Source organism: Neofelis nebulosa, chromosome 3 (assembly GCF_028018385.1).
Source record: "Neofelis nebulosa isolate mNeoNeb1 chromosome 3, mNeoNeb1.pri, whole genome shotgun sequence".
Lineage (NCBI taxonomy): Eukaryota > Metazoa > Chordata > Mammalia > Carnivora > Felidae > Neofelis > Neofelis nebulosa.
Genome location: NC_080784.1, coordinates 29,457,108 through 29,482,926, shown reverse-complemented (window position 1 = coordinate 29,482,926; position 25,819 = coordinate 29,457,108). Strand labels below are relative to the sequence as shown.

General features: G+C 37.2%; 1 protein-coding gene and 1 non-coding gene across 9 annotated transcripts in view; one reads left to right on the top strand and one right to left on the bottom strand.

The window, feature by feature from the left end:
- The window catches only part of TEX15 (testis expressed 15, meiosis and synapsis associated), a 100,338-nt gene that overhangs the window by 45,457 nt on the left and 29,062 nt on the right, over positions 1-25,819 (top strand). For all 8 annotated transcript variants that reach the window (XM_058720209.1, XM_058720210.1, XM_058720208.1 and 5 more), the window contains 2 exons: positions 3,337-3,502; positions 18,958-19,195. In XM_058720209.1, coding sequence (XP_058576192.1) covers positions 3,337-3,502; positions 18,958-19,195 — 404 coding nt within the window. The remainder of the gene's footprint in view (positions 1-3,336; positions 3,503-18,957; positions 19,196-25,819) is intronic.
- On the bottom strand, positions 5,100-5,207 carry LOC131508186 (U6 spliceosomal RNA). The gene has a single exon (XR_009259898.1). It is a non-coding gene; the product is annotated as a U6 spliceosomal RNA (small nuclear RNA).

Genomic DNA, 25,819 nt, shown 5'->3' with positions numbered 1-25,819 from the left:
AGAAAAGAAACTAAGGGTAGCCAGAGGGGAGAGAAGTTGGGGGAATGGGCAAAATAAGTGAAGGGGATTAGGAAGTACAAACTTCCAGTTATAAGTTAAGTCATGGGAATGAGAAATACAGTCTAGGGGATATAATTAATAATATTGTAGTGACTTTGGATGGTGACATATGGCAACTATACTTACTGTGGTGAGCATTTTGTAAAGTATATAATTGTTGAATCACTATGTTGTATACCTGAAACTAATATATTATTGTATACCAACTCAGCTATGTCTCAATTTTTAAAAAATGGAAGAAATCAATTAAATTTTTATAGATTAGCAAGGGGCACATGAAAATTAACACGAATATCAAACATAATGCCATTTATAACAGCTCAAAACATGAAATACATATGTAGAAGTCTAACAAAAACATGTATGGTGTTTTTATGCTTTAAACAATAAATGCTGATGAAAGAAATCAAAGAGAATCTGTTACTGGGGAGGTGTACTTACATTCATGGATTAGAAGACTCAGCATAATGAAGATGTCAGTTCTCCGCAAATTTAGATTTATTGCCATTTCTCTCAAAATCCCAGCAAGTCTTTTTGTAAATAAATTTATTCTCAAATTTGCATGAAAAGGCAAAGAAACTAGAATAGCTTAAACAATTTTGAAGTAGAAACACAAAGTGTAATTACTCTGCTCAATACTAAAAGCTTACTCTGTAGCTACAGTAATCAAGACAGCGTAGCATTGGCAGAAGAATAGACATGAGTGGAACAGAATAGAAACTCCAGAAATAAACCCATATTAATACGCTTGTTTGATTTTCTTTCAATTAATTTTTATGAAAGTATATTCAATGGAGGAAAGGTAGTCTTTTCATCAGATATTGCTGGAGCAATTGGACAGCATCCATAGGCAAGAAAATGAACTTCTCCCTACTTCACACAAAACATAATTACAGTTGAATCATGGGTGGGGCCTGGCTGGCTCATTTTGTAGATCATGCGACTCTTGATCTCAAGATTGTGAGTTCAAGCCCCAAACTGGGTGTAGAGATTACTTGAAACTAAAATCGTGGGAAAAGAATCATGGGTTTAAATGGAAAATGTGAAACTAAAATTTTTAGAAGAAAACATGACAGAATATCTGAAGAATCTAGAACAGTTCTCAGAAGTGATGTCAAAAGCACAAGGTATATAAATTTGAGCCCCACACTGGGTATAGAGATTACTAAAAAAAAAAAATAAACTTTAAAAAAAGAAGGAAACGTTGATAAATTGGCTTCATCACAATTAAAAATTTTGGAAAAGACTGTTAGGTAAGTGAAAAGACAAGCTTAGTGGGAGAAAAGGTAGGGTTTTGTTTTTTTGTTTTAAGTATAGTTGACACACAATGTTACATTAGTTTCAGGTGTATAGCATAGTGATTCAACAACTCTACATTATGCTGTGCTCCCGACAAGTGTAGCTGCTATCTGTCACCATACAATGTTCAACACTGTTAAGTACCATTGACTATATTCCCTATGCTGTACCTTTTCTCCCGATGACTTATTTATTCCATAATGGGAAACCCATATCTACTCCCCTTTACCCATTTTGCTCTTCCTTCCACCCCCCCTTCCCTCAGGCAACCATCAGTTTTTCTATTTATGGGTCTGATTTTTACTTTTTGTTTTTTATTTTCCACATATAAGTGAAATCATATGGTATTTGTTTTTTCTCTTTCTGACTTATTTCATGTAGCATAATATCCTCTAGGTCCATCCATGTTGTTGCAAATGGCAAGATCTTATCCTTTTTTGTGACTGAGTAATATTAAATTGTAAATATATATACCACAGCTTTTTAAAAAAATTTTTAATGGTTTTTTTTTTTTTTTTGAAAGAGAGACAGAGCATGAGCTGGGGAAGGGCAGAGGAGACACAGAATCTAAAGCAGCTCCAGGCTATGAGCTGTCTTCACAGAGCCCAACGCGGGGCTGGAACCCATGAGCTCTGAGATCATGACGTGAGCCGAAGTCAGACACTCAACCGACTGAGCCACCCAAGCACCCCTATATACCACATCTTTATCCACTCATCTATCATTGGACACTTGGGCTTCTTCCATACCTTGGCTATTGCAAATAATGATGTGCTAAACATAGGGGTTCATGTATCTTTTCACATTTGTGTTTTCATTTTGGGGGGTAAAAACCCAGTAGTGGATTACTGAATCGTATGGTATTTCTGTTTTTAATTTTTTGAAGAACTAACATTCCCGCCAACAGTGCACAAGGGTTCCTTTTTCTCCACATCCTCGTCAACACTTGTAAATCATGTATCTGAGAAGAACTCAGATCTTGAACATGTAAAGTGCTTTGCAAATTCAATAGTAAGAAAAAGACATTCCAATAGTAAGGAAAAAAACATGAACAGACATTTCACTAAAGAGGATGTACAGACAGCAAATGAGCATATAAAAAGATGTTCAACATCATAGCCATTAAGGAAATGGAAACCACAATAAGATACCACTACTCATTTGATGAAACAGCTAAAATTAAAAGAATAACAATGCCAAATGTTAGCAAAGATATGGAGAAACCAAATCAGTCATATAACCAGTGGAAATGTAAGATAGCTCAGCCACTCTTTGAAAAACAGTTTGATAGTTTCTTAAAAACACCAAACGTGCAAGTATCATATAACCCAGAAATTGCACTTTTGGGCATATCCCAGAGAAGTGAAAACTTAGGTCCACACAAAAACCATACACAAATGTTCATAGCAGCCTTATTTGGAATAGCCAAAAATTGGCTACCACCTAGGTTTACAGTGAGTGGATGGTTAGACTATGGTACATCCATACCATGGAATACTTAGCAATAAAAAGAAACCATCTACTGAAATAACAACTTAGTTGGATCTCAAAGGGATTATCTTGAATGAAAAAAGCCAATGTCCATAGGTCACAAATACAAAATTCTACTTAACAAAACATTCTCGAAATGACAAAGGTATAGAATATGGAGAACAACAGATGAGTAGTTTTCAAGACTTAGAGGCAGAGAAGGGGAATAGGGTTATCAGTATGATTCTGTTTATAAAACAGTAAGGGAGATCTTTGTGGTGATGAATCTTGATTATAGTGGTTCCCATGAATCTATATATATGGTAAAATTGCATAGAACTATACACACAAATACAAGTATATGTAAAACTGATAAAATCTTAAGATCTGTGGATTGTACCAATATTATTTTTCTGGTTTTGATACTATAGTTATATGTCATTGTGTAGATGTACAAAGATGTAATTTTAAAGTCAAATAACCACTTGCCCTTTTCTTTATCTTTAGCTTACTTGTCACCTTGTTGCACCAACACTAGAGAGTATAGTTTCATACATGATACTCTTAACCAGTGCCGGCTTGATGTAGGCTGTGATCTACAATCATCATGGCAGTTTGGGGATACAAAACTGGTTCACAATGAGGATCTGGAAAAAAAATTTACTTCTAAGAGGTAAGTTATTACGACCTAAAAGTTGAGATTTTTTTTTCATTTTTACTATAAAGTTTTATATAAATTAGTAATTTCTACCATTTGAGATTTGGTAAGTACCACTACAAAAATAAGTACAGAGATTATTTATTCATTATTTTATTGGCTTCTCATGGCCTTGTGTAATAGTGAAGAGCTAAGTGTGATATTTTGGTTAATAAATTTTACAGGTTAACGTAGCCAGATTTCAGACACTTGTAGTTTTTTAATCCTGATAAATTTTTCAGAAGCATATATCAGCACATTTATTGAGCAGCCATTTTATAGATTCTTTGTGCCTCCTGCATAATATAAAACAGCAGTTAAAGAATTCAGAAAAATGGGGGCACCTGGGTGGCTCAGTCAGTTGAGCATCTGACTTCGGCTCAGGTCATGATCTCACAGCTTGTGAGTTTGAACCCCGAGTCAGGTGCTGACAGCTCAGAGCCTGGAGCCTGCTTCAGAATCTGTGTCTCCCTCTCTCTACTCTTCCCCCCACTTGTGCTCTCTTTTTCAAAAATAAACAAACATTAAAAAAATTTTTTAAAGAATTTAGAAAAATAACTTTTTTTCCCTTGACTCAACCATTCACAGACTTAGTTGATGTTTTAATTTGGCAAGATTATATCTGGCTATTTCCAGCTATTCCACTAGAGCCACTATTTTTTTTCTTCTGAAAAACTTTTGAGTGTAGTTAACACATAGTATTTACATTAGTTCCAGGTATACAACTATTTCTGATACTAATTTTTCAAAAGTACTACTTGTACTTTTTGGGAAGGCATAATCCATTATGTTGTTTTGATAAGAAAGCAGAAAAGCATATGCAATTTCTCATAAACATTTTGCATTTATAGGTCTAGATCTTATGTGAATACAATATAGCTTTTTCATTTTCTGAATTTTTCTCCTTTATCAATTTGCATTTAATGTAAAACCTAACTGTAGTTTGATGCAAGACCCATACTTAGAACTCATTTTGGAATGTTTTTTGTTTCTTTTTTTGTTTTAAAATTAATTACTCTTGACTCAAACATACATACCCCCTGGTATCACTTTGAGAGAATTGGTGGGAATGACAGATATAGTTGATAGCATATTCTTTCATCTAGAAACCACAGTTTTGAGCAAAAGTAGAATGGACCGGATATATCCTGCCACTTCCAAATTGAAGTAATAGTTTGATCAAAAATTAATTCCTGGTATTCCTCTTTGATTTTGGTTCTTTTAGGCTTTTTAAAATTTTACCCTTTTTTGTAATGCCCCCCCTGCCCAACACTTAATTTACAACCTCTTAAAGTTAGCAGAGAAATTAGAACCATGCAACAAGACATGTAAGAACATTGCAAATAACCAACAATATAGATTTATTGGTTTCTTAGGTATTTGCCCAGTTAGACAAACTCATTTGTTTCCCATAGTACTTTATACTCATTTTTCTTACTATAAATATTGGTTTTGTGAGATTCTCCTGTATTGTGAGTTTTATCTCATTTGTGTTTATGTCCATAGCATGAAACTGGCAACACAGTGGGCACTTAATTGTCAAATTAAGTTAAATTTTTCTTTCTTTCTTTTTTTTTAAGTGGAATGTTTCACCAATTTGCATATCATCCTTGCACAGGGGGCCATACTAATCTTCTCTGTATCATTCCAGTTTTAGTGTATGTGCTGCTGAAGTGGGCACAAATTTTTATTTCATTTTTTAAAACTCCATAGGTTTTAAAGGGCCCTTAATTAACCTTAAGGCACAAGTGGGAATAAAATAAAAGGAAAAATAAATAAGAATGGTTAGCAGAAATCAAAAAGAATGAAATCTTGCCATTTACAACTACGTGGATGGAACTGGAAGGTATTATGCTAAGTGAAATTAGAGAAAGACAAATAAATGACTTCACTCATATGAGGACTTTAAGATACAAAACAGATGAACATAAGGGAAGGGAAGCAAAAATAATAAAAAACAGGGAGGGGAACAAAACATAAGAGACTCCTCCTAAATATGGAAAACAAACAGAGGGTTACTGGAGGGGTTATGGGAGGGGATGGGCTAAATGGGTAAGGGACATTAAGGAATCTACTCCAGAAATCATTGTTGTACTATATCCTAAGTAACTTGGATGTAAATTAAAACAATAAAAATAAACTTTAAAAAAGAATGGTTAGCAGAAGAAAATAATAGAATGAAAAGAAAAGGTATAGTAACATTGACTGCTTTTGGCTTTTCTTTTTATCACTCACCTTGGAGGAGTTAATATGTCTATGGGCTCAGCAAAAGCAAGTATCTCCAAAAGGACACTAATTTCCACTTCTTATCTCCATTCCATCTATCACTTCTTAAATCTGAAATAGGTGAAAGTGCTAATAATCTAAACATCTATGTATTCGATCATTCATTAAACATCTGAGTGCCTATTGTGTCAGACACTATTTTTGATACCCTCAGAGAAAATGAGTGTTTTTTCCTCAGCCTTAAAGAGTTCACATTCTAGTTTAGAACACATTCAGCTAAATATAAAATACAGCGTTATCATAAACATACAGGTGCACAGATGAGGGACTGATTATTCTTAAGAATTTTAAGAGATGCTTTAAAGAATTAAACTTGAGCTGGTATTTATGGGTAAAAGAGAAACTGAATTATTCTTAAGGCCATTGCCTTATTTGTATCAGTTTGACCCTTTTTGTTTTAATATTACTTACTTTTAACCATTTCAAATTTATTGAAAGGATGTCATTTTAAAGATTGTCAGTACCCAACTTAATGTTATCGTTGAATTAGTACTTGACATCTCCATTTCTGTTTCACCCCAGATGTAGTCTGAGCCGTCCGTGGTTTACTTCATTTACTTTAACGGTAATTGATTCCAAGGGTGGGCTGAACTAAATCAGTTTGGGTCAGTAACACACTGAAGATGGATTGACGTGGGGGTCTCTAGGAAAGAGAAGCCAATCTGATGTGAACAAGGAAGCATTTTGCTTAAGCTACTGATAGCACCACTGAGGTAATAAAGAGACTAGTGTTAGGACGACCCTAAAGCTGAGGACAGCAGGATAAAGAGATGGAAAAAACCTGGATCCTTGATGACATCTGGAGCCACAGAATCCATCAACCCTGATAAAAGCTGCAAGATTTCTGAATTTCTTTTTATAAGAAGTCAACTTATTTTTAAGCCAGTTTGAACAAGTTTCTCTGCTTGAGGCCAACAGCATTCCAGCTGATACTGAATTTCGTACTGGGACAGGGGTACTTGCAAGTAAGAGATTGTATACTATGGATTTAACTTGGAGAGAGGGCAGTAAGGGTTCCAACTTGAGATGTTGGTGATATTCCCTTATACTTTGGGGCATAACCATTTGCTTCCTGAGGCTGTGGTTTGGAAGGAAATTATACAGAAATTTGAGGATATTGAAGTGCCCTGACCGTGTCCTACTTAGACCCAAAAGACCTTACACATTCAGATTACAGATTTGGTAAGAAAGATTCTTTCCTCATGTGGTTTCACAGGTCAGCCTCATAAAATTAGATTGAGGTAAAGAATTCATCTTTTCTGAAGTTAGTTTGAATTTGGGATTAGAAAAGAGATTTAACAGGAGATAAGTATGCTATAGAGCACATACTTTCAACCTTCCCGATACCTTCTTTAAGGATTTTCTACTGGGTAAATGGAAACTACTCAGGTTTATACAGTAAAGGTATTTTTTAAATGCAATTTGGGGGAAGAAATGGATAGTTTCTAATTGGAATGCAGTAGGTAAAGGCCATTCCAAATTCACAGCCTTGGAAGATGGGAAGATTTAGAGGCTTGTTGCCAGGAGACAAAGTCCTAATTGGAACCATTGTCTAACCGTGATCTTGCTATGGTTACTAGCCTTTAGAATTTTGAGGGTAAAAAATACTAGCTGCTTCTTTTCAAAAGGACATACTGTGTGCTAAGGGCCAGTTAACACTGACCACTGCTGTATCATGGTTTACTTTTCTGAATTTAATTGTAGTTACCCTATTTTTTTCCTTTTACCAATGTATTTTGGGTGTAGATAATAATCTTATAGCTGTATTACCTTAATGGATGTTAACTATAGGGATCTATATCCAGACCTGTTGGAAATGAAGGCATGTTAGTCAGATCATGGATCTGAAGTTAGATGCAGTAACTGGATGACATTTTGGCTTGTTCCCTTTTTGTGAAGTAGGTTGAAGGGTTTTGTGTGAGCCTAAGCATTTTTGAAAGTGTATGTGTTAGAAGAAGGGTGTGTGCAAAGGGTAACCAAGTTAGTAGACTATAGTCTTTCTAACAATTCCAAATCATCTTACATAATTTAAACTATTTTTTTTTTGTCCTATTCTCCTTTATTGGTTTACTGATGTACAGGCCTGGTCTGTATGGTTCACTAGGATACTGTATGAGACCTGCCTGGAAATCCTGAGATGAAGGCAGTGTCTCTATTAAGGACCGCAAGCAAGGAAGCTATAGGTCTAGTTGCTGCTTGACAGCCTTCTTAAGACTTAGAGGAGCCAAAGATAAAAGTAAAGCTATAGACAGCAGTAAGGAGAGTCAAAGCAAAGAAACTTGAATCCTTAATATTTTGGGGGAACTGAGTAAATTCAGAATCTGCCTTCAGTAGGCAGCACAGTGCATCCCCAAAAATGCCCACATCTTGATTCTTAGAATCTGTGAATATGTTATTTTACATAACAACGAAGACTTTGCAGATCTGATTGCGATCACAAACCTGCAGATGGGCGATTATCTTGGATTACCTGCGTGAGCGCAGTTTCGCAATATGAGCTCTTAGAAATGTAAGAGGAAGGCAGAATGGGTCAGAGAGGAGACAGGAAAAATTTCAGAGGGATTCAGCCTGCTTTTCCTGGCTTTCAAGATGGAGGAAAGGTGTTATGACTCAAGGAATGCTGGTAACTTCTAGAACCTGGGAGCAGCATTCAGCAAATAGCTAGAAAGGAAATAGGATGTTAGTGCTCCGTCTGCAAGTAAATTTTGCCAACAAGTGAAGAGATCCTCCCCCAGAGCCTGAGACAGGAACACAGTTCAAATGCCACCTTTATTTTAACCTGATGAGACCTACATTGGACTTACGTCTTACTTAACTATAAAATAAACTTGATTTGTTTTAATCCACTGAGTCTGTGGTAATTTGTTCGAGCAGCAATAGAAAACTAATACCTGCCTTTATCATCTCCAGACTTCTTGTGTGAGTTAGAAATTATTTTTTCCAGGGCTCCTGGGTGGCTCAGTGGGTTAACCATCCAACTCTTGATTTTGGCTTAGGTCATGATCTCAGAGTTTGTGGGATTGACCCCCACTTGAGATTCTCTCTCTCCCTCTCACACTGCCCCTCCCCCACTCACACTCTCAAAATAAATATTAAAACATTTTCCCTCTAGCTTTACTGAAATATGATTAACATATAACATTGTGTAAATTTAAAGTATATAATGTGATGATTTAATACATAGGTTATGAAATGTTTACCACAGTAAGGTTAGTTAACTCCTTTTACCTCACATCATAAACCATTTTGTTTTGTTTTTATGGTGAGAATATTAAAGCTCTTTTCTCATAGCAACTTTCAAATATACAATACAATATTGTTAACTGTAGTCACCATGCTGTCCCATAGATCCTCCAAACTTATTAATCTTCTAACTGAAAGTTTGTACCCTTGACCAACATCTCCCCATTTCCCCTACACCCTAGGCCTGGCAACTCCCATTCTATTCTCTGTTTCTATGAATTTGATGTTTTTAGATTCCACATGTAAGTCAGATCAAATGGTATTTGTCTTTCTCTGACTTACTTCACTTAACATAATGCCCTCAAGGTCCATTCTTACGTCACAAACTGAAGGATTTCCTTTGTTTTATTGGTGAATAGTATTCTATGGTGTGGGTGTGTGTGTGTACCCCATATTTATCAATACATGTGTTGATGGATACTTAAGTTGTTTCCATGTCTTGGCTATTGTGAGTAATGCTGCAGTGAACATGGTGGATACAGATACCTCTCTAAGATAGCAAGTTCATCTCCTTCAGATACATACCCAGAAGTGGGATTGCTTGATCATATAGTAGTTCTATTTTTAATGTTTTGTGGAATCTCCATACTGGTTTCCATAGTGACTGCACCAATTTATGTTCCCATTAACAATGCATCAGGGTTCCATTTCCTCCACATCCTCACCAGCACTCTTTGTCTTGTCTTTTTGAGAATAGCCATTCTAACAGATATTAGACAGTGTCTCATTGGGTTTTGATATGCATTTCCCTGATGCTTAGTGATGTTGAGCACCTACCTTTTCATGTACTTGTTGGCCATTAGTAGATTTTCTTTAGGAAAATGTCCATTAAAGTTCTATGCCCATTTAAAAAAAATTTTTTTTAATGTTTATTTATGTTTGACAGAGAGAGAGAGACAGAACATGAGTGGGGGAGGGGCAGAGAGAGAGAGGGGGACACAGAATCTGAAGCAGGCTCCAGGCTCTGAGCTGTCAGCACAGAGCCCGATGCAGGGCTCGATCTCATGAACCTCGAGATCATTACCTGAGCTCAAGTCAGATGTTTAACTGACTGAGCCACCCAGGCACCCCGCCCATTTTTTAATCAGATTGTGTTTTTGCTTTTGAGTTGTTACGTACCTTATGTATTTTAGGATATTAACCCCTTACTAGATACATGGCTTGTAAATATTTTCTCCTACTCCGTAGGTTGTCTTTTCCTTTTGTTGGTTCTTTCTGCTGTGCAGAGTATTTTAGTTTGATATAGTCCCACTTCTTTATTTTGCTTTTGTTGCCTTTGCTTTTGGAGTTAGATCCAAAAAATCATGGCCAAGACTGATGTCTAGGAGCTTACTGCTTATGTTTTCTTCTGGGAGATTTATGGTTTCAGGTCTTACAGTCAGGTCTTATACCTGTTTTGAGTTAATTTTTATGAGTGGTGTAAGAAAGTAGTCTATTTTGCATATAGCTGTCCAGTTTTCCCAACACCATTTATTGAAGAGACTGTCCTTTTCCCATTGTATGTTCTTGACTCCTTTGTCATAAATCAATTGACCACATATGCCTGGGTTTATTTCCAGACTCTATTCTGTTCCATTGATTTATATGTCTGTTTTTATGCTAGTACCATGCTGTGTTGATTACTATAACTTTATATTATCATTGAAATCAGGGAGCATTGTGCTTCCAGCTTTGTTCTTCTCTCTCACGATTACTTTGACTATTTGGGGTCTTTGTGGTTCTGTATAAGTTTTAAGATTATTTATTCTATTTCTGTGAAAAATGCCATTGAAATTTCGGTAGGGATTGCATTGAATTGTAGATTGCCTTGGGTTGTATGGACATTTTAAAAATGTTAATTTTTCTAATTTCATGAGCGTGGAATATCTTTTTATTTGTGAGTTCTTCACTTTGTCTTAATAGTGACAATAGTGTCTTAATAGTTTTCAGTGTACAGGTCTTTCCCCTCCTTGATGAAATTTATTTCTAGGTATTTTCTTCTTTATAATGTAGTTGTAAATGGGGTTTTTAAAAAAAATTTTATTTATTTTTTAATTTCATTAGAGAGCATGTGAGCAGGGGAGGGGCAGAGGGAGAGAGAGAGAATCTTTTTTTTTTTTTCAATATATGAAATTTATTGTCAAATTGGTTTCCATACAACATCCAGTGCTCATCCCAAAAGGTGCCCTCCTCAATACCCACCACCCACTCTCCCCTCCCTCCCACCCCCCATCAACCCTCAGTTTGTTCTCAGTTTTTAAGAGTGAGAGAGAGAGAATCTTAAGCAGGCTCCATGCTCAGCACAGAGCCCCGCACTGGGCTCCATCTCACAACCATAAGATCATGATCTGGGCCAAAATCAAGAGTTAGATGCTTATCTGACTGAGTCACCCAGGCACCCCTCTTCTCTTCCTGTTAGTTGTTTTTAGCTTATAGAAGTGTAACAATTTTCCATATATTGATTTTGTGTCCTGCAACTTTGCTGAATTCATTTATTAGTTCTGAGAGTTTTTTGGTGGAGTCTTTAGGATATTCTGTATATAATATCAAGCCATCTGCAAATGTGACAGTTCCAATTTGGATGCCTTTTATCTCTTTTTCTTACCTAATTCTTCTAGGTAGGACTTCAATACTATGTTGAATGTGTAGAGAAAGTTTGAATTCTTAGTAGGGCAAATTCTTTATCTCCATTTCTTTGTGCCAGTTATTAGAAGTTTACTAGATACCTTTGGTGGAGTCCTGTTTCCCTGATTCTTCATAATCCTCATAGCTTTGCATAGGTGTCTGTGAATTTGAAGAAGTGGTCACCTCTTCCAGACTTTATACATTGAACGTTGGTAAGTGTAGACCTCACCTGCAAGTGGGGGCAGGGTACCACGGCTTATGGTAGCTCCAGATCTGAGGGGGTGGATGGGAACTCATTGGATTAGGTCTTGGCCTGCGGAGTGTTGGCAGTTTTGTGGTCCTTGGTGAGTGTTGCCAGACATTCACATGACCTGCATGAGCTCTTGGGGTTCTCATGTCTTCTCCTGGTCTGTCAGCTAGGGACCAGAGCAAGCAGCAGTAGTGGCCTGAGTCTGTCATGCGCACACACTCAGTTGCAGGTGCCTATGTTGTAACAGGGGTCAGCTGCTAACACATGTAATGGTGGAAGTCAGGACAGGCAGCACAGGCCAGCCACCAGCATGTGTACCGGCAGCTGGATCTGGCTGTGTTCACTACCATGTCGGTTGGATCTTGCCCTGGACACATAGCAATGTGGAGGTCAGTGATGGAGATTGGGCCAGAGGGTATGCAGGTGCATAGTTGGGAGTGGCTATAGGCCAGCGACAGAAGACAGGGCTTAATCTGGCCCCACATGCAGCCGTAGGAGCCTTCACTATGGATGTGGTCTGATGTGGCTGCAGGATCTCTGCATGGTGTGCACACAGCATTTTAGGCTGGTGACAGCTGTTTACCCAGTAGCATATAAGTACACAACTGGAGGGGGCTTGCCCTGAGCACCTGCATGTTGGTGAATGTCAGCTGCAGGAGTCTGCATGGGTGTGTTACACTCTCGGAGCCAGAGGGTCTTTGGCTGGCTGCTGGCAGAAAGTGGGTAGAGAGACTTGGGCAGCTGGTGTCAGCAAATAGAAATAGGTGGGTCTGAAACTAGTGAAATTTGCAGGGGTATGCCACAGCTTTGTGGCCATTGGTTTCTTCAGTAGTGAAAGCTGCTAGTGTTTGCTGAACAAGTCAGTAGGAAGGTGGTTGCTCCTGTTGTATGGCTGCTACAGGTAGCCTCTGCTTTTCTTCCTTGTTCCCAGCAGTCTCTGTATGTCTCAGCTTTGCCGTTCTCTGGTTGGGTAAAACCAAAGCAGATCCTTGATCCTTCGTGAAGTGCCCCAGAGGGGTAGGGAAGCTGGTTACTCACCTCATTCTCACTTTTCTGGTGAGGGGAACTCTTTTTTACCTGGGAAATACCCTTTTGGGACCGAGCAATGCCAGCTTGATTTGTGCGCTGATACAGGCAAACTGAAGCTGTTCGTCCTTCCCTTTTTGTGCAATTACTCTCAGTTTTTTTTGTGCCACCATGTTGCTGCAGTTTCTTAAGTGAACGCCAAAGCTCTGCCAGAGCTGTTTTTGTTTGTAGGTAGCTATGTAATTGTTGATCTTTTCTTAGGGGGCCAGAGGGTGGGGTCTGCTACTCCACTGTCTTTGTGACATCACTACCCTTGAATCAAAGATGTACTTCTGTAAACTTAGTTAAATCCCCATTTTTCTTAGCTTGACTATGCTTCATTTCATGTATTCTGCTTTTTGCCAGCTAGACATTGATCACCTGTCAGCAATCTGATGGATTTGAAAACATTTAAATTCTTTTTCCAGCCCTCCAAAACCAGTTACTTCATTTTATTTAAGTATTTCCTAAAGCACATACTTAACTGAATACTCTCATTCTCTCCTCCACATACCCTAGTAGCTAAGTAAATAGCATTCTTTTATTTCCACTTAAACTTTGAGATAATGATATACTTAAAGTATTTCATTTACTCAAAAAAATTCACTACCTATTATATACATGGTATCTTGGAATCTGTTCTGTATAATGTAATTAACTGTGACTTGGGCATCTGTCTGAGGCACTTATACCTTGTACTCTGTAGTAGTTAATTTCAGTAGGTAAACATCATGGTAGCACACCATCAGTTCTAAGTTCATGGTCTTCCAAAAGATATCCAGATCATATCTTGTTTCTACCATTCATTTGTTGTGCTGTGTTAACTTATACATCTCTATCCATGTGAATTTTCTTAGCTAATAAGTCTTTTACATTTATTTAATTAATGTATAATCAAATAGTGGCTAAAAAAATAATGATCAACCCACAACCAAGAGTATATCTGCAGATTTAACATTTGACTACTGAGTTGTTTTTGAACTTTGCACTTCAGGGCTTTAAGTATCTGTAGGGTACAGGGGCTGACAGATTGTGACACTTCTCCCTCATCAGCATTGTGGCATAAAAACAGAAGAAAATATTTCTGGAAAATTATTCTTAACTGTTAGGTATTTTTTATATTTAAGATAATATAAATATCATGTTGGCATAGAATCTGCCTGCTTCTTGGTAATGATGCAGGCAGGCTGGGTCCTCAACCCTGGAGAGGGGTCCTGCAGGACCATCCAAGAGGATGCTTGGCTTTGGGCAGGATGGAAATCAAATGTCAGCCAGGAAGTGAAAAAAAGAGTTTATTGAATAGCATTAAGTAACAGGCAGAATACAGCAGATGGAGAATGAGTCTTATCCCTTGGGGTTAGCATTTATACTGGAAAGGGGTAGAAGGTATATTTTCTTACAGGAGTCCAGGGTAGGATTTAATCAAAGGCAAGTGACAGGTGAATAATAGGTGTTATTTTCTGATCATCGAAGGTAAGGATTTTTTTTTCATGTGTTTATTTATTCTGAGAGAGAGACAGCACAAGCAGGGGAGGGGCAGAGAGGGAGAGAGAGAATCCCTAGCAGACTCCACACCGCCAGCACAGAGCCCGATGTGGGGCTTGAACTCACCAATTGTCATGACCTGAGCCAAAACCAAGAGTCAGACACTTCACCAACTGAGTCACCCAGGCACCCCAAAGGTAAGGATTTTGATGCCAAAATTTGGCGAAGGTTTGTTTGAAGCTAATGTCCTGGAACGTGTTTAGGATCTGAGTCTCAGATGTAATCAGATGTTTGGGGGCCTAGGACAAAACTCCTAGAATGATTAACCTTCTTGTTTCCCACTTAGGGTGGGAACATAGCTTCTTTGGTTTATTGAGATGCAAAAATATAGAACATGAGTAAATGGGGCCTCGCAGAAAAACAGCAGAGGCAGATCCTTTCTAAAAATGGGGTCTCATGGGGCGCCTGGGTGGCTCAGTCAGTTGAGTGTCTGACTTCGGCTCGGGTCTTGATCTCACAGTTTGTGAGTTCGAGCCCCACATCGGGCTCTGTGCTGACAGCTCCGAGCCTGGAGCCTGCTTCGGATTCTGTGTCTCCCTCTCCCTCTGCCCCTCCCCCACTCATGCTCTGTCTCTCTCTTTCTGTCAAAAATAAACATTTAAAAAAATGGGGTCTCTTCAGCTTCTCTCTCTCAGTAATAAGTCACATTGTATGTATTAGATCTTTATATTCTTATTTGATTACATGTTACTACAAACACAAAAGACTATTCAAATTTATTTAACCTGTGGTATTTGAAATGGAAGTCTTGAGACTCAGAGCTTCTGTCATTTAATAAATTGACATAGCTCCTAGTGTCTGATAACTCTGAAGAACCAGCCTTTTAAAAAACTTCTAAAGACACTGGAAAAATAAATAATCCAATTTAAAAATGGGCAGAACACATGAACAGACACTTCTCTAAAGAGGACATATAGCTGGCCAACAGACAGATGAAAAGATGCTCAACATCACTCATCATCCAGGAAATGCAAATCAAAACTACAATTGAGATATCACCACACACCTATCAGAATGGCTAATATCAACAACACAAGAAACAGGTGTTGGCAAGGATGTGGAGAAAGGGGAACCCTCTTGCACTGTTGGTGGGAATGTAAATTGATGCAGCCACTCTGGAAAAATGGTATGGAGGTTCCTCAGAAAGTTACAAATAGACCTACCCTACAATCCAGCAATTGCACTACTAGGTATTTACCCAAAGAATAGGAAAACATTAATTCAGATGGGTATATGCAGCCTTTGCTTATTGCTTACAACAACCAAACTATGGAAGCAGCCCAAGTATCCATTGAAAAATGAGTGGATAAACAAGATATGGTGTATATACAATGGAATATTACTCAGCCAAAAGAGTGCAGTCTTACCATTTGCAGCAACATGGATGGATCTAGAGAGTGTAAAGCTAAGCAAATTAAGTCAAGTCAGAGAAATGATACCATAGAATTTCATTCATAATGTGGAATTTAAGAAATAAAACAAACAAATAAAAAAAAAAAGACAAACCAAAAAACAGACTCTGAACTATAGAGAACAAAAACCAGAGGGGAGGTGGTGGGGGGATGGGTGAAATAGGCGAAGGAAATTAAGAGAACACTCATCTGAGGTGCCTGGGTGGCTTGGTCAGTTAAATGTCCAACTCTTGATTTCGACTCAGGTCATGATCTTGTGGTCGTGAGATCAAGCCCTGCGTCAGGCTGCACACTGAGTGTGGAGCCTGCTTGAGATTGTCTCCCCTACCCCTCTCTCTGACCCTCCCCCACATGCATGCATGTGTGCACATATACTTTCTCAAAATAAATAAACATTTTTAAATGAGTACACTTATCTTGATGAACACTGAGTAATACATAAAATTTATGAATCGCTATATTGTACAGCTGAAACTAATACAGCACTATATATTAACTACAGTGGAATTAAATTATTTTTAAAAAACTTCCATAGACTAATTTTCTATTGCTCACCTTTATCTAAATCATATGTAATCCTAAATGTTTTTCAAATGTAATTTTGAAAACAAGAAAGTATTTATCAGTATTATAACTAATACAAGTGGGGCCTCAGTGGCTCAGTCAGTTGAACGTCTGACTCTTGATTTCGGCTCAGGTCATGATCCCAAGGTCATGGGATTAAGCCCCATGTCGAACGTGGAGCCTGCTTATGATTCTCTCTCTCCCCCTCTCTCTCTAAAATAAAAAACAACAATAAAAAAATAACAAATACAAAACTTGGGAATATTTTCTACTTTATAAAGGTTTTTAGAGTCCTGGGTCAAATCTTTACTAGGTTATATTTTTACATTTTAGTCAGACCTTTAAGAGGATATAATGTTAAGCCGATACGATGACTAGGTAACACAAAGAATTATTCAACCCAAAATGTCAATGGTGTGTGCCACTTCTGGGAAATCCTGCTCTAGGATTTACACGGTATACCTTCATATAACGTTATATTTGTGTGTAGTGTTAAGAACCTTGCAACAATGAACATTTCCTTCCTTCCTCCCATCCTTTGTGCTGTTGTTGTTAGTACGCCCATGTGGGAATTCCTTCTAGGTATGCTCAGAAAGCTTATGATGTTCCAGATTCTAGGAAAAACCAGTTGAAAAATTGGGAAAACAAAAAAGTAATTCTTCTGTGAGAATTAAACCTTATCAACATGGAGATCTTAGTGTTTCATAGAATCTACTGATATCAAGTTGAAAGCAAGAGCAGGAGATGATGATACATGGAGTTGAAAGTTAAGGTTGCCATTTCCAGGACCTGGGACAGAGTGGTCATGATATAATCAGTCAGTCTTGCTTGTAACTGTTGCCATGTGTTTTCTGGTCCTGTGTAATGTAAACAGTTATTCATACAAATAAAATCAACATCAATATGCCAGTGTGCTTGGCATACTTTGTACAGACTCTGTGAGTGCCATTCCAGAGAACTGTTGGGAGCATGTGGTATTCAAGAATAATTTTCTTTTTGTGGTATACACATTACTTTTTAGGTTCTGAGGTTCTCCACTGTGATGATCATTTGGAATCCCACTTCCATTCTATTCTAGTGATCAAACCTCTTTATTATATCACCGATTTGGCAGTTGTTGCTGCTGCTACATCTGAACAAGCCATATAAAATTCCCTTTCGAATCTGCCAATTGGGAGATACAAGTTTTCTATGTTTAAGTAGTTCTTGTTGCAGAGTACAGTCAAAATTGCAAGAATGTATATACTTCAGGGGCACCTGGGTGGCTCAGTGGGTTAGGCGCCTGACTTTGGCTCGGGTCATGATCTCGTGGTTCATTAGTTTAAGCCCCACGTCGGGCTTTGTGCTGACAGCTCAGAGCCTGGAGCCTGCTTCCGATTCTGTGTCCCCCTCTCTCTCTGCCCCTGCCCAGCTCACACTCTGTCTCTCTCTCTCTCAAAAATGAATTTAAAAATTTAAAAATTATTGAAAAAATGTATGTACTTCAGATTACAATCAGTTTTGAGTAGGATTCATAATTTTCTTCTGTGATAGGAGTACACTATAATCAAATCCTAGATTATTTTTTCCAGCTGTTATATGAATCCCTGAGAAATAGAGAATGTCCCTAATAATTTACCATACATGTGTCTCTATATGTACTTAGGAAATGCATGTTAAAGAATCTTTATAAAAAAAGAAAAATGTATGTTCTTTCGTCCATAGCACAAATAGGTGAGACTTTGAGCTCTGGAACTTAACAGACAAGAGTTCCCATATATAATTGCAACTGTGTCATCTTGCTGCTTTGGCAAGTTTAATTCTCTGAACTTCATATTCCTCATTTTTAAAATGAGTATAACAGGGGCTAGGGAGACTAGGGAAAAAATGGGCATAACAACAGCAATTAAAAAATAACAATAGTCAATTGCTCAAGGGTTCAGAAAAAAATTACGAAAATGCATGTAAAAGTTAAGTCTTAACATATTGGGCATATTAGCAGCATTCAAGAAATGTTAACCCTTATTATCACTGGGCTATACGGAATATAGTCCATTATCCTGGATGAGTAGTTACCTACTTCATGAATTCTTTCCTTAGATGATTTTCAGCCTAACTTGTTACAATAGAATAGTGGTGCTTCTTAAATTCTTTTTTTAAATGTTTATTTTTGAGAGACAGAGTGCCAGCAGGGGAGGGGCAGAGAGAGAGGGAGACACAGAATCCAAAGCAGGCTCCAGGCTCTGAGCTGTCAGCACAGAGCCTCATGCAGGGCTCAAACCCATAGACCGTGAGATCATGACCTGAGCCGAGCTCGGACACTCAGCCGACTGAGCCACCCAGGCGCCCCAGAATAGTGGTGCTTCTGAATGTTATCAGTGATTCTCTTGCTTTGTAACTGCAGTAAGTCGAAATGTTTATTTTCTCCTTGAAAATTCTGTCAATATTCTCACTTAACTTACACACAGTTTGTTTTGCTTTAGGTCAGAGATGCGTGAGAGTGGAAGACATGGCAGAGAACTTGAAGAACATTTCTGCTTTTTAGCACTTACTCAGAATGATGTGGCTGAAATATATCAAAATGGGATAAGTACCAGAGCATCTACATTCAAGATATTAGGAAATCCTCTTCTTGGAATTTATGTATTTAGACATGTTGACATTGCTTTGAATTATGCTCACAGTAAAAGCATTACTGTAGAAAGTATTATAATTTTTAAGGTAGGTAGCATAAAACAAATACTAAATGTTATATTTAGTTGCTTTAAATTGACCCAGACATATTCTCCTTTCAGTCTGAATTATTAGTGTTCTTAAGTTGCATTATATAAAATAAATCATACGTATATTATTGTCATCATCGTCATTTGAAATTTTCCCCTATTTCTGACTTTAGTTGGGTATGCAGCATAAAACAAAACTCCCAAGTAAGCAAATTCAGCCTGTATCATCTTTGTCTTTATTTTTTTCTCTGTCTTAAATGACGCTTTTCTCTTTCTTCCTCTTGTTTAGACCATAATTAATACCACAGTGCTTTAAGTGTTTTTTTCACAAAACATTGGTTACAGAATTCTGACTTAAGCTAAAGTTACTAAATTCCTACTGTTAATTTTTTTTAAGTTTTTATTTATTTATTTTTGAGAGAGAGACAGAGAGCACAGAAGGGGCAGAGAGAGAGGGACAGAGAGAGAATCCTAAGCAGGCTCTACACTGTCAGCACAGAGCCTGATGTGAGGCTCAGACTCACAAACTGTGAGATCATGACCTGAGCCAAACACTTAACCAGCTGAGCCACCCAGGTGCCCCACTAAATTCCTACTCTTTTAGTTAATAGTGTTACACAATGTTAATTTCTTTTTGTTTTATTTTTTAATTGAAGTATAGTTGACACAGTGTTACATTACTTGCAGATTACAACATAGCAGTGTTTAGTTTTGCCATGTTTATTTAAGGTTTAACATTTGGAAAAACTGGGGCGCCTGGGTGGCTCAGTCGGTTAAGCGTCCGACTTCGGCTCAGGTCACGATCTCACGATCTGTGAGTTCGAGCCCTGCTTCGGGCTCTGTGCTGACAGCTCAGAGCCCGGGGCCTGTTTCAGATTCTGTGTCTCCCTCTCTCTGACCCTCCCCCGTTCATGCTCTGTCTCTCTCTGTCTCAAAAATAAACAAACTTTAAAAAAAAAAAAAATTTGGAAAGACTGGATACACGTATATATAAGACCTCTGAACTAGTTTCAAAACTAACAACTTTTCTGAAAGTCTAAAATTACTCAAAATTGAAAAAAATAAGTCTTTCCAAATCTTAAGCATCAACAAATTGGTTAAGATAGACTTTTATGGTTAAATTTAGCTTTGCCAGGACTACTAAATTCAGAGTAGGTAGTCAGGATCCTCAGATTTGTAATATAGGATGTGTATACACATAAAACCAATGCTTCCTTTGGAATAATTCCTTATGTGCTTAGGCCTCGAATATTATCAAATAAATAAAGCATAATTTATTTTTATATTAAAACAATACATCCTGATTTTAGAAAATCTGGTGCATACTAAGAAACTCCAAAGAACTCATTAATAACCAGTTAATTTTCTTGTATATCTATACCTAGTCTTCTGTTTATGTGTGCAAATATGCATGTATGATTGTAATTAAAATGTATTCTTTACATACTATATCACTTTTTTCACTGATTATAAGGTAAACATTTTTAATTGCATTAAATAAGTATTTTTCTCTAATAACCTTTTGAATAACTACCCAGTATTCTACTATATAGCCTTACCATTATTTGCACAACAAATTTTAAAATTTGGGGCTATAAGTTACTTGTTTTTGTGTGTGTGTGTGTTTTACATACTACTTTGATCATCCTTGTAGGTATATTTTTATGCCTATGATTATTTGCTGTGAATTAATTGGTTAATTCCTACCTAGGAATAAGATTAGGAGCTGTAAAAGCTTTTGATATGTAATGCCCAGTTATCCTGAGAAAGGTTGTACTGATTGACATTTCTATCCACAGTGTGTCAGAACATCTGTTATATATAGTATACTTTTTTAAAAAAGTCTTTGCCAGTCTTATATGTAATAGTTTCTCATTGATGATTCAGTTATTTTTGCAGTCACTGCTGAGTTTAAACATTCTGCATATATTCATTAATAATATTTAGTGAGTTGGCTATATCCTTTGCCATTTTGGTGTTTTCTTTTTTTTCTAGTTGATTTGTAGACATTATCAATTCATTAAAGTATATTGTGTGAGCTAGGCTTTTCTCTGAACAATATTTTATCACTTAATGTTTTCTTTTTTAAAAAATAAACTTTTCCAATTTATAATAAATTTAAATGTACAGAAAAGTTACAAAGAAAATACAGAAAGTTCCTGTATACAGTTCACTCAGCATCCCCCTATTGTTAGCATTTCACATCACTATGACACATTTGTCAAAACTAAGAAACTAATATTGTATTTGTCAATTATATTTCAGTAAAAAAGTAAAAGTTAAAAATAATAAAATAAAAAGACTAACAGAGACTAACATTGGTACAGTACCGTTAACTAGGCTACAGACTACCTTTTGCCAGTTTTTCTATTGTTTTTCTTCTCTTCTAGTACCCAAATGCAGGATACCACATTATATTTAGTTTTTTAAATTATGAATGAATGTATTATTATATTAAAAAATAACAATAATAGAATTGCTGAATTTAAATGTTTATTTATTTATTTTGAGAGAGAGAGAGAGAGCAGAAGTGGGGCAGAGAAAGAGATTGCCAAGTAGACTCCACGCTAAGTACAGAGCCCAACACAGGGCTCATTCCCATGACTATGAGATGATGACCTGAGCCAAAATCAAGAGTTGGACACTTAACTGACTGGGCCACCCAGGCACCCCTTGAATTCCTGACTTCAAATAAAATGTGTACTTTTTGTCATATGAATTATATGTTCATCCACCTTTTATCAGTTAATTGTATTCGTTTTTTTAAATTTTATACTTGTTTTGTTTTCCATACATGACCACATAAATGTTTCTTTGTATATCCTACTCAATGCCAATATCTTCCCTGATCCAAATTAATATATTAATATATTGTGTATATGCTACATCTTAGTCTTATATTGTATATGTTTTATACATAAAGGAATTGATTCACATAATTTCTGGGCTGGCAAGTATGAAATCCATAAGGCAAGATTTCTATGCTGAAGTCTTGATGAAAAATTTCTTCTCTGAGACACTTCCCTTTTTACTCTTAAGACCTTTAGCCAATTAAATAAGGCTCACCCAAATTATCCAGGGTAATGTACTTAAAGTGAACTGATTTTTCATCTGGGAATTTTTTTATCATCTCAACAAAATACCTTCATAGCAGCATCTAGACTAATGTTCAATCAAACATTCAGACACTATACCCTAGCCAAATTGATCTATAAAATTTACTATGACATATGCTATCTATAAATTATTATTAAAATATATTTCCCAGGGCACCTGGATGGCTCAGTCAGTTGAGCATCCAACTCTTGATTTCAGCTCAGGTCATGATCCCAGGGTCATGGGATCAAGCCCCATGTTGGGCTCCATGCTGAGCGTGGAGACTGCTTGGGATTTCTCTCTCTCTCTCTCTCTCTCTCTCTCTCTCTCTCTCTCTCTCTCCTCCTCCCTCCCTCCCTCCCTCCCTCCGTTGCTCTCCCCCACTTGTGTGCTCTCTTTATATAAAATTAATTAATTAATTAAGAATCCTTAAGATTTGTTGGTAAACAGTGATATTTTTTTTAATTTTTTAATTTTAATTCCAGTATAGTTAACATACAGTGTTATATTAGTTTAAGCTGTACAATATAGTCATTCATAAGTTTCATATATTATTCAGTTCTCATCAAGGTAAGTGTACTCTTAATCCCTTTCACCTATTTCACCAACACCCCCCCCCCCCCCCCACCTCCCCACTTGTAACCATCTATTCTCTATAGTTCAGAGTCTGGGGTGGTTTTTTTTTTTAATTTTTTTTTACGTTCATTTGTTTTTGAGAGAGAGACAGAGCATGAGTGGGAGAGGGGCAGAGAGAGAGGGAGACACAGAATCTAAAGCAAGCTCTAGGCTCTGAGCTGTCAGCACAGAGCCTGATGTGGGGCTCAAACCCACAGACCAGGAGATTAGGACCTGAGCCGAAGTCAGACACTTAACTGACTGAGTCGCTCAGGCACCCCCAGAGTCTGTTTTTTGGTTTGCCTTCCTCTCTCTTTTTTTTAACTAGACTCCATACCCAATATGGGGCTTGAACTCATGACCCTGAGGTCAAGAGTTGCATGTTCTACCAACTGAGCCAGCCAAATGCCTGTCTCTTTTTTCCCTTTGTTCATTTGTTTTGTTTCTTAAATTCCACATGTGAGTGAAGTTCTTTGGTATCTTTCTTTGACTGGCTTATTTCATTTAGCATTATACTGTCTAGATTCATCCATGTTGTTGCAAATGGCAAGATTTCATGCTTTTTAATGGCTGATACTATTCCATTGTATATGTATATATACTGCATCTTCTTTATCCATTCATCTTTCAATGGACACTTGGGCTGCTTCATAGTTTGGCTGTTATAAATAATACTGCTATAGAATAAGGGTGCATATATCCCTTTGAATTAGTGTTTTCATATTTTTTGGGTAAATGCCCAGTAGTGTGATGGCTGGATCATAGGGTAGGTCTATTTTTAATTTTTTGAGGAACCTCTATACTGTTTTCCAGAATGGCTTCATCAGTTTGTATTCCCACCAACAGTGCACGAGGATTCCTTTTGCTCCACATCCACACCAGCACTTGTTGTTTCTTGAGTTTTTTATTTTAACCATTCTGACAGTTGTGAGGTGATATCTCCTTGTGGTTTTGATTTGTATTGCCCTGGTTATGAGTGATGTTGAGCATCTTTTCATCTGTCTGTTAGCCACCTGTATGTCTTCTTTGGAGAAAAGTCTGTTCATGCCTTTTGCCCGTTTTTTAAAAGTTTTTATTTAAATTCCATTTAGTTAACATACAGTGTAATGTTAGTTTCAGGTGTACCATTTAGTGATTCAACAACTTCCATGCAACAGCCAGTGCTCACCACATGAGCACTCCTTAATGCTCATGCTCCTTAATCCCCACCACCTATTTAACCCATCCTCCCACCCACCTCCACTCTGGTAACCATCAGTTTGTTCTCTATAGGTAGGAGTCTGGGAGCACCTGGCTGGCTCAGTCAATTTAAGTGTCTGACTCTTGGTTTCGGCTCAGGTCATGATCTCATAGTTCATGGAATTGAGCCCCACACCAGGCTCCAAGCTGACAGCACAGAGCCTGCTTGGGATTGTCTCTCTCCCTCTCTCTCTGCTCCTCCCCTGTTCACTCTCTCTGTCTCTCTCTCTCTCTCAAAATAAATAAATAAATAAAACTAAACATTTTTTTTAAAAAAGAGTCAGTTTCTTATCTTTCCTCTCCCCCCCCCCCCCCCGCCATGGTCATTTTTGTTTTCTTAAATTCTACATATGAGTGAAATCATATACTATTTGTCTTTCTTTGACTTATTTCACTTAGTATAATACTCTCTAGCTCTACCGATATCATTGCAAATAGCAAGATATCATTCTTGTTTATGGCTGAGTAATATTCCTGTGTGTGTGTGTGTGTGTGTGTGTGTGTGTGTGTGTGTGTGTGTGTACACCTCCTCTTCTTTATTCATTCATTAGTCGATGCACATTTGAGCTCTTTCCATGATTTGGCTATTGTAGATAATGCCTCTATACATCAGGGTGCACATATCCCTTTGAATCAGTCTTTTTTTAATTCTTTGGGTAAATACCTAATAATGAAATTGCTGGATTATAGGGTAGTTCTATTTTTAACTTTCTGAGGAACCTCCATACTGCTTTCAAGAGTGGCTGTATCCATTTGCATTCCCACCAACAGTTTAAGAGGGTTCTCCTTTTACTGCATCCTTGCCAACACCTGTTGTTGTTTGTGTTTTTGATTTTAGCCATTCTGACTTGTGAGTTAATATCTTGTAGTTTTGATTTTCATTTCACTGATGATGAGTGATGATGAGCATTTTTTGATGTGTCTGTTGGCCATGTGTATGTCTTCTTTGGAATGTCTGTTCACATCTTCTGCCCATTTTTTAACTGGATTGTTTGTTTTTTGGGGGTTGAGTTTTAGAAGTTCTTTATATATTTTGGATACTAATCCTTTATCGGGTATGTTACATGCAAATATTTTCCCCCACTCAGTAGGTTGTCTTTTAGTATACTCATTGTTTTTGATGTACAAATGTTTTGTAATATTTTACAGTTTTTTGTTTTGGGTTTATGGATTCATGGCACATATGCTTAGAAAATAATTCTCACTTTGAGATTAGATAAATACTGACTTTCTACAGTGTTTGCATTATTTAAATATTTAACCGGTTTGGCATTTATTTTGGTGTATATGTTAAGGTAATTTAATTCTTTCAATTGTTTTATACTTATTTATTATATGTTTTCATTTCACTTATTTCAAATGGTACTTTTAACATTATACTGTATTTTTATAGATGCTTGGACTTACCTGGGGCTTTTTATTTTGTTCTTTTTCCCCACTGCCTTTTTTTGTGGTAATACCATCCTTTAAAAAAAATACTTAATACTGAGGCACATGGGTGGCTCAGTGGGTTAAGCGTCCAACTTTGACTCAGGTCATGATCGCACATTTCGTGGGCTCGAGCCCCATGTCAGCAGAGAGCCCACTTTGGATCCTCTGTCTCCCTTTCTCTCTGTGCCTCCCCGCTCATGCTTTCTCTCTCACTCTGTCAAAAATAGGTAAATATTAAAAA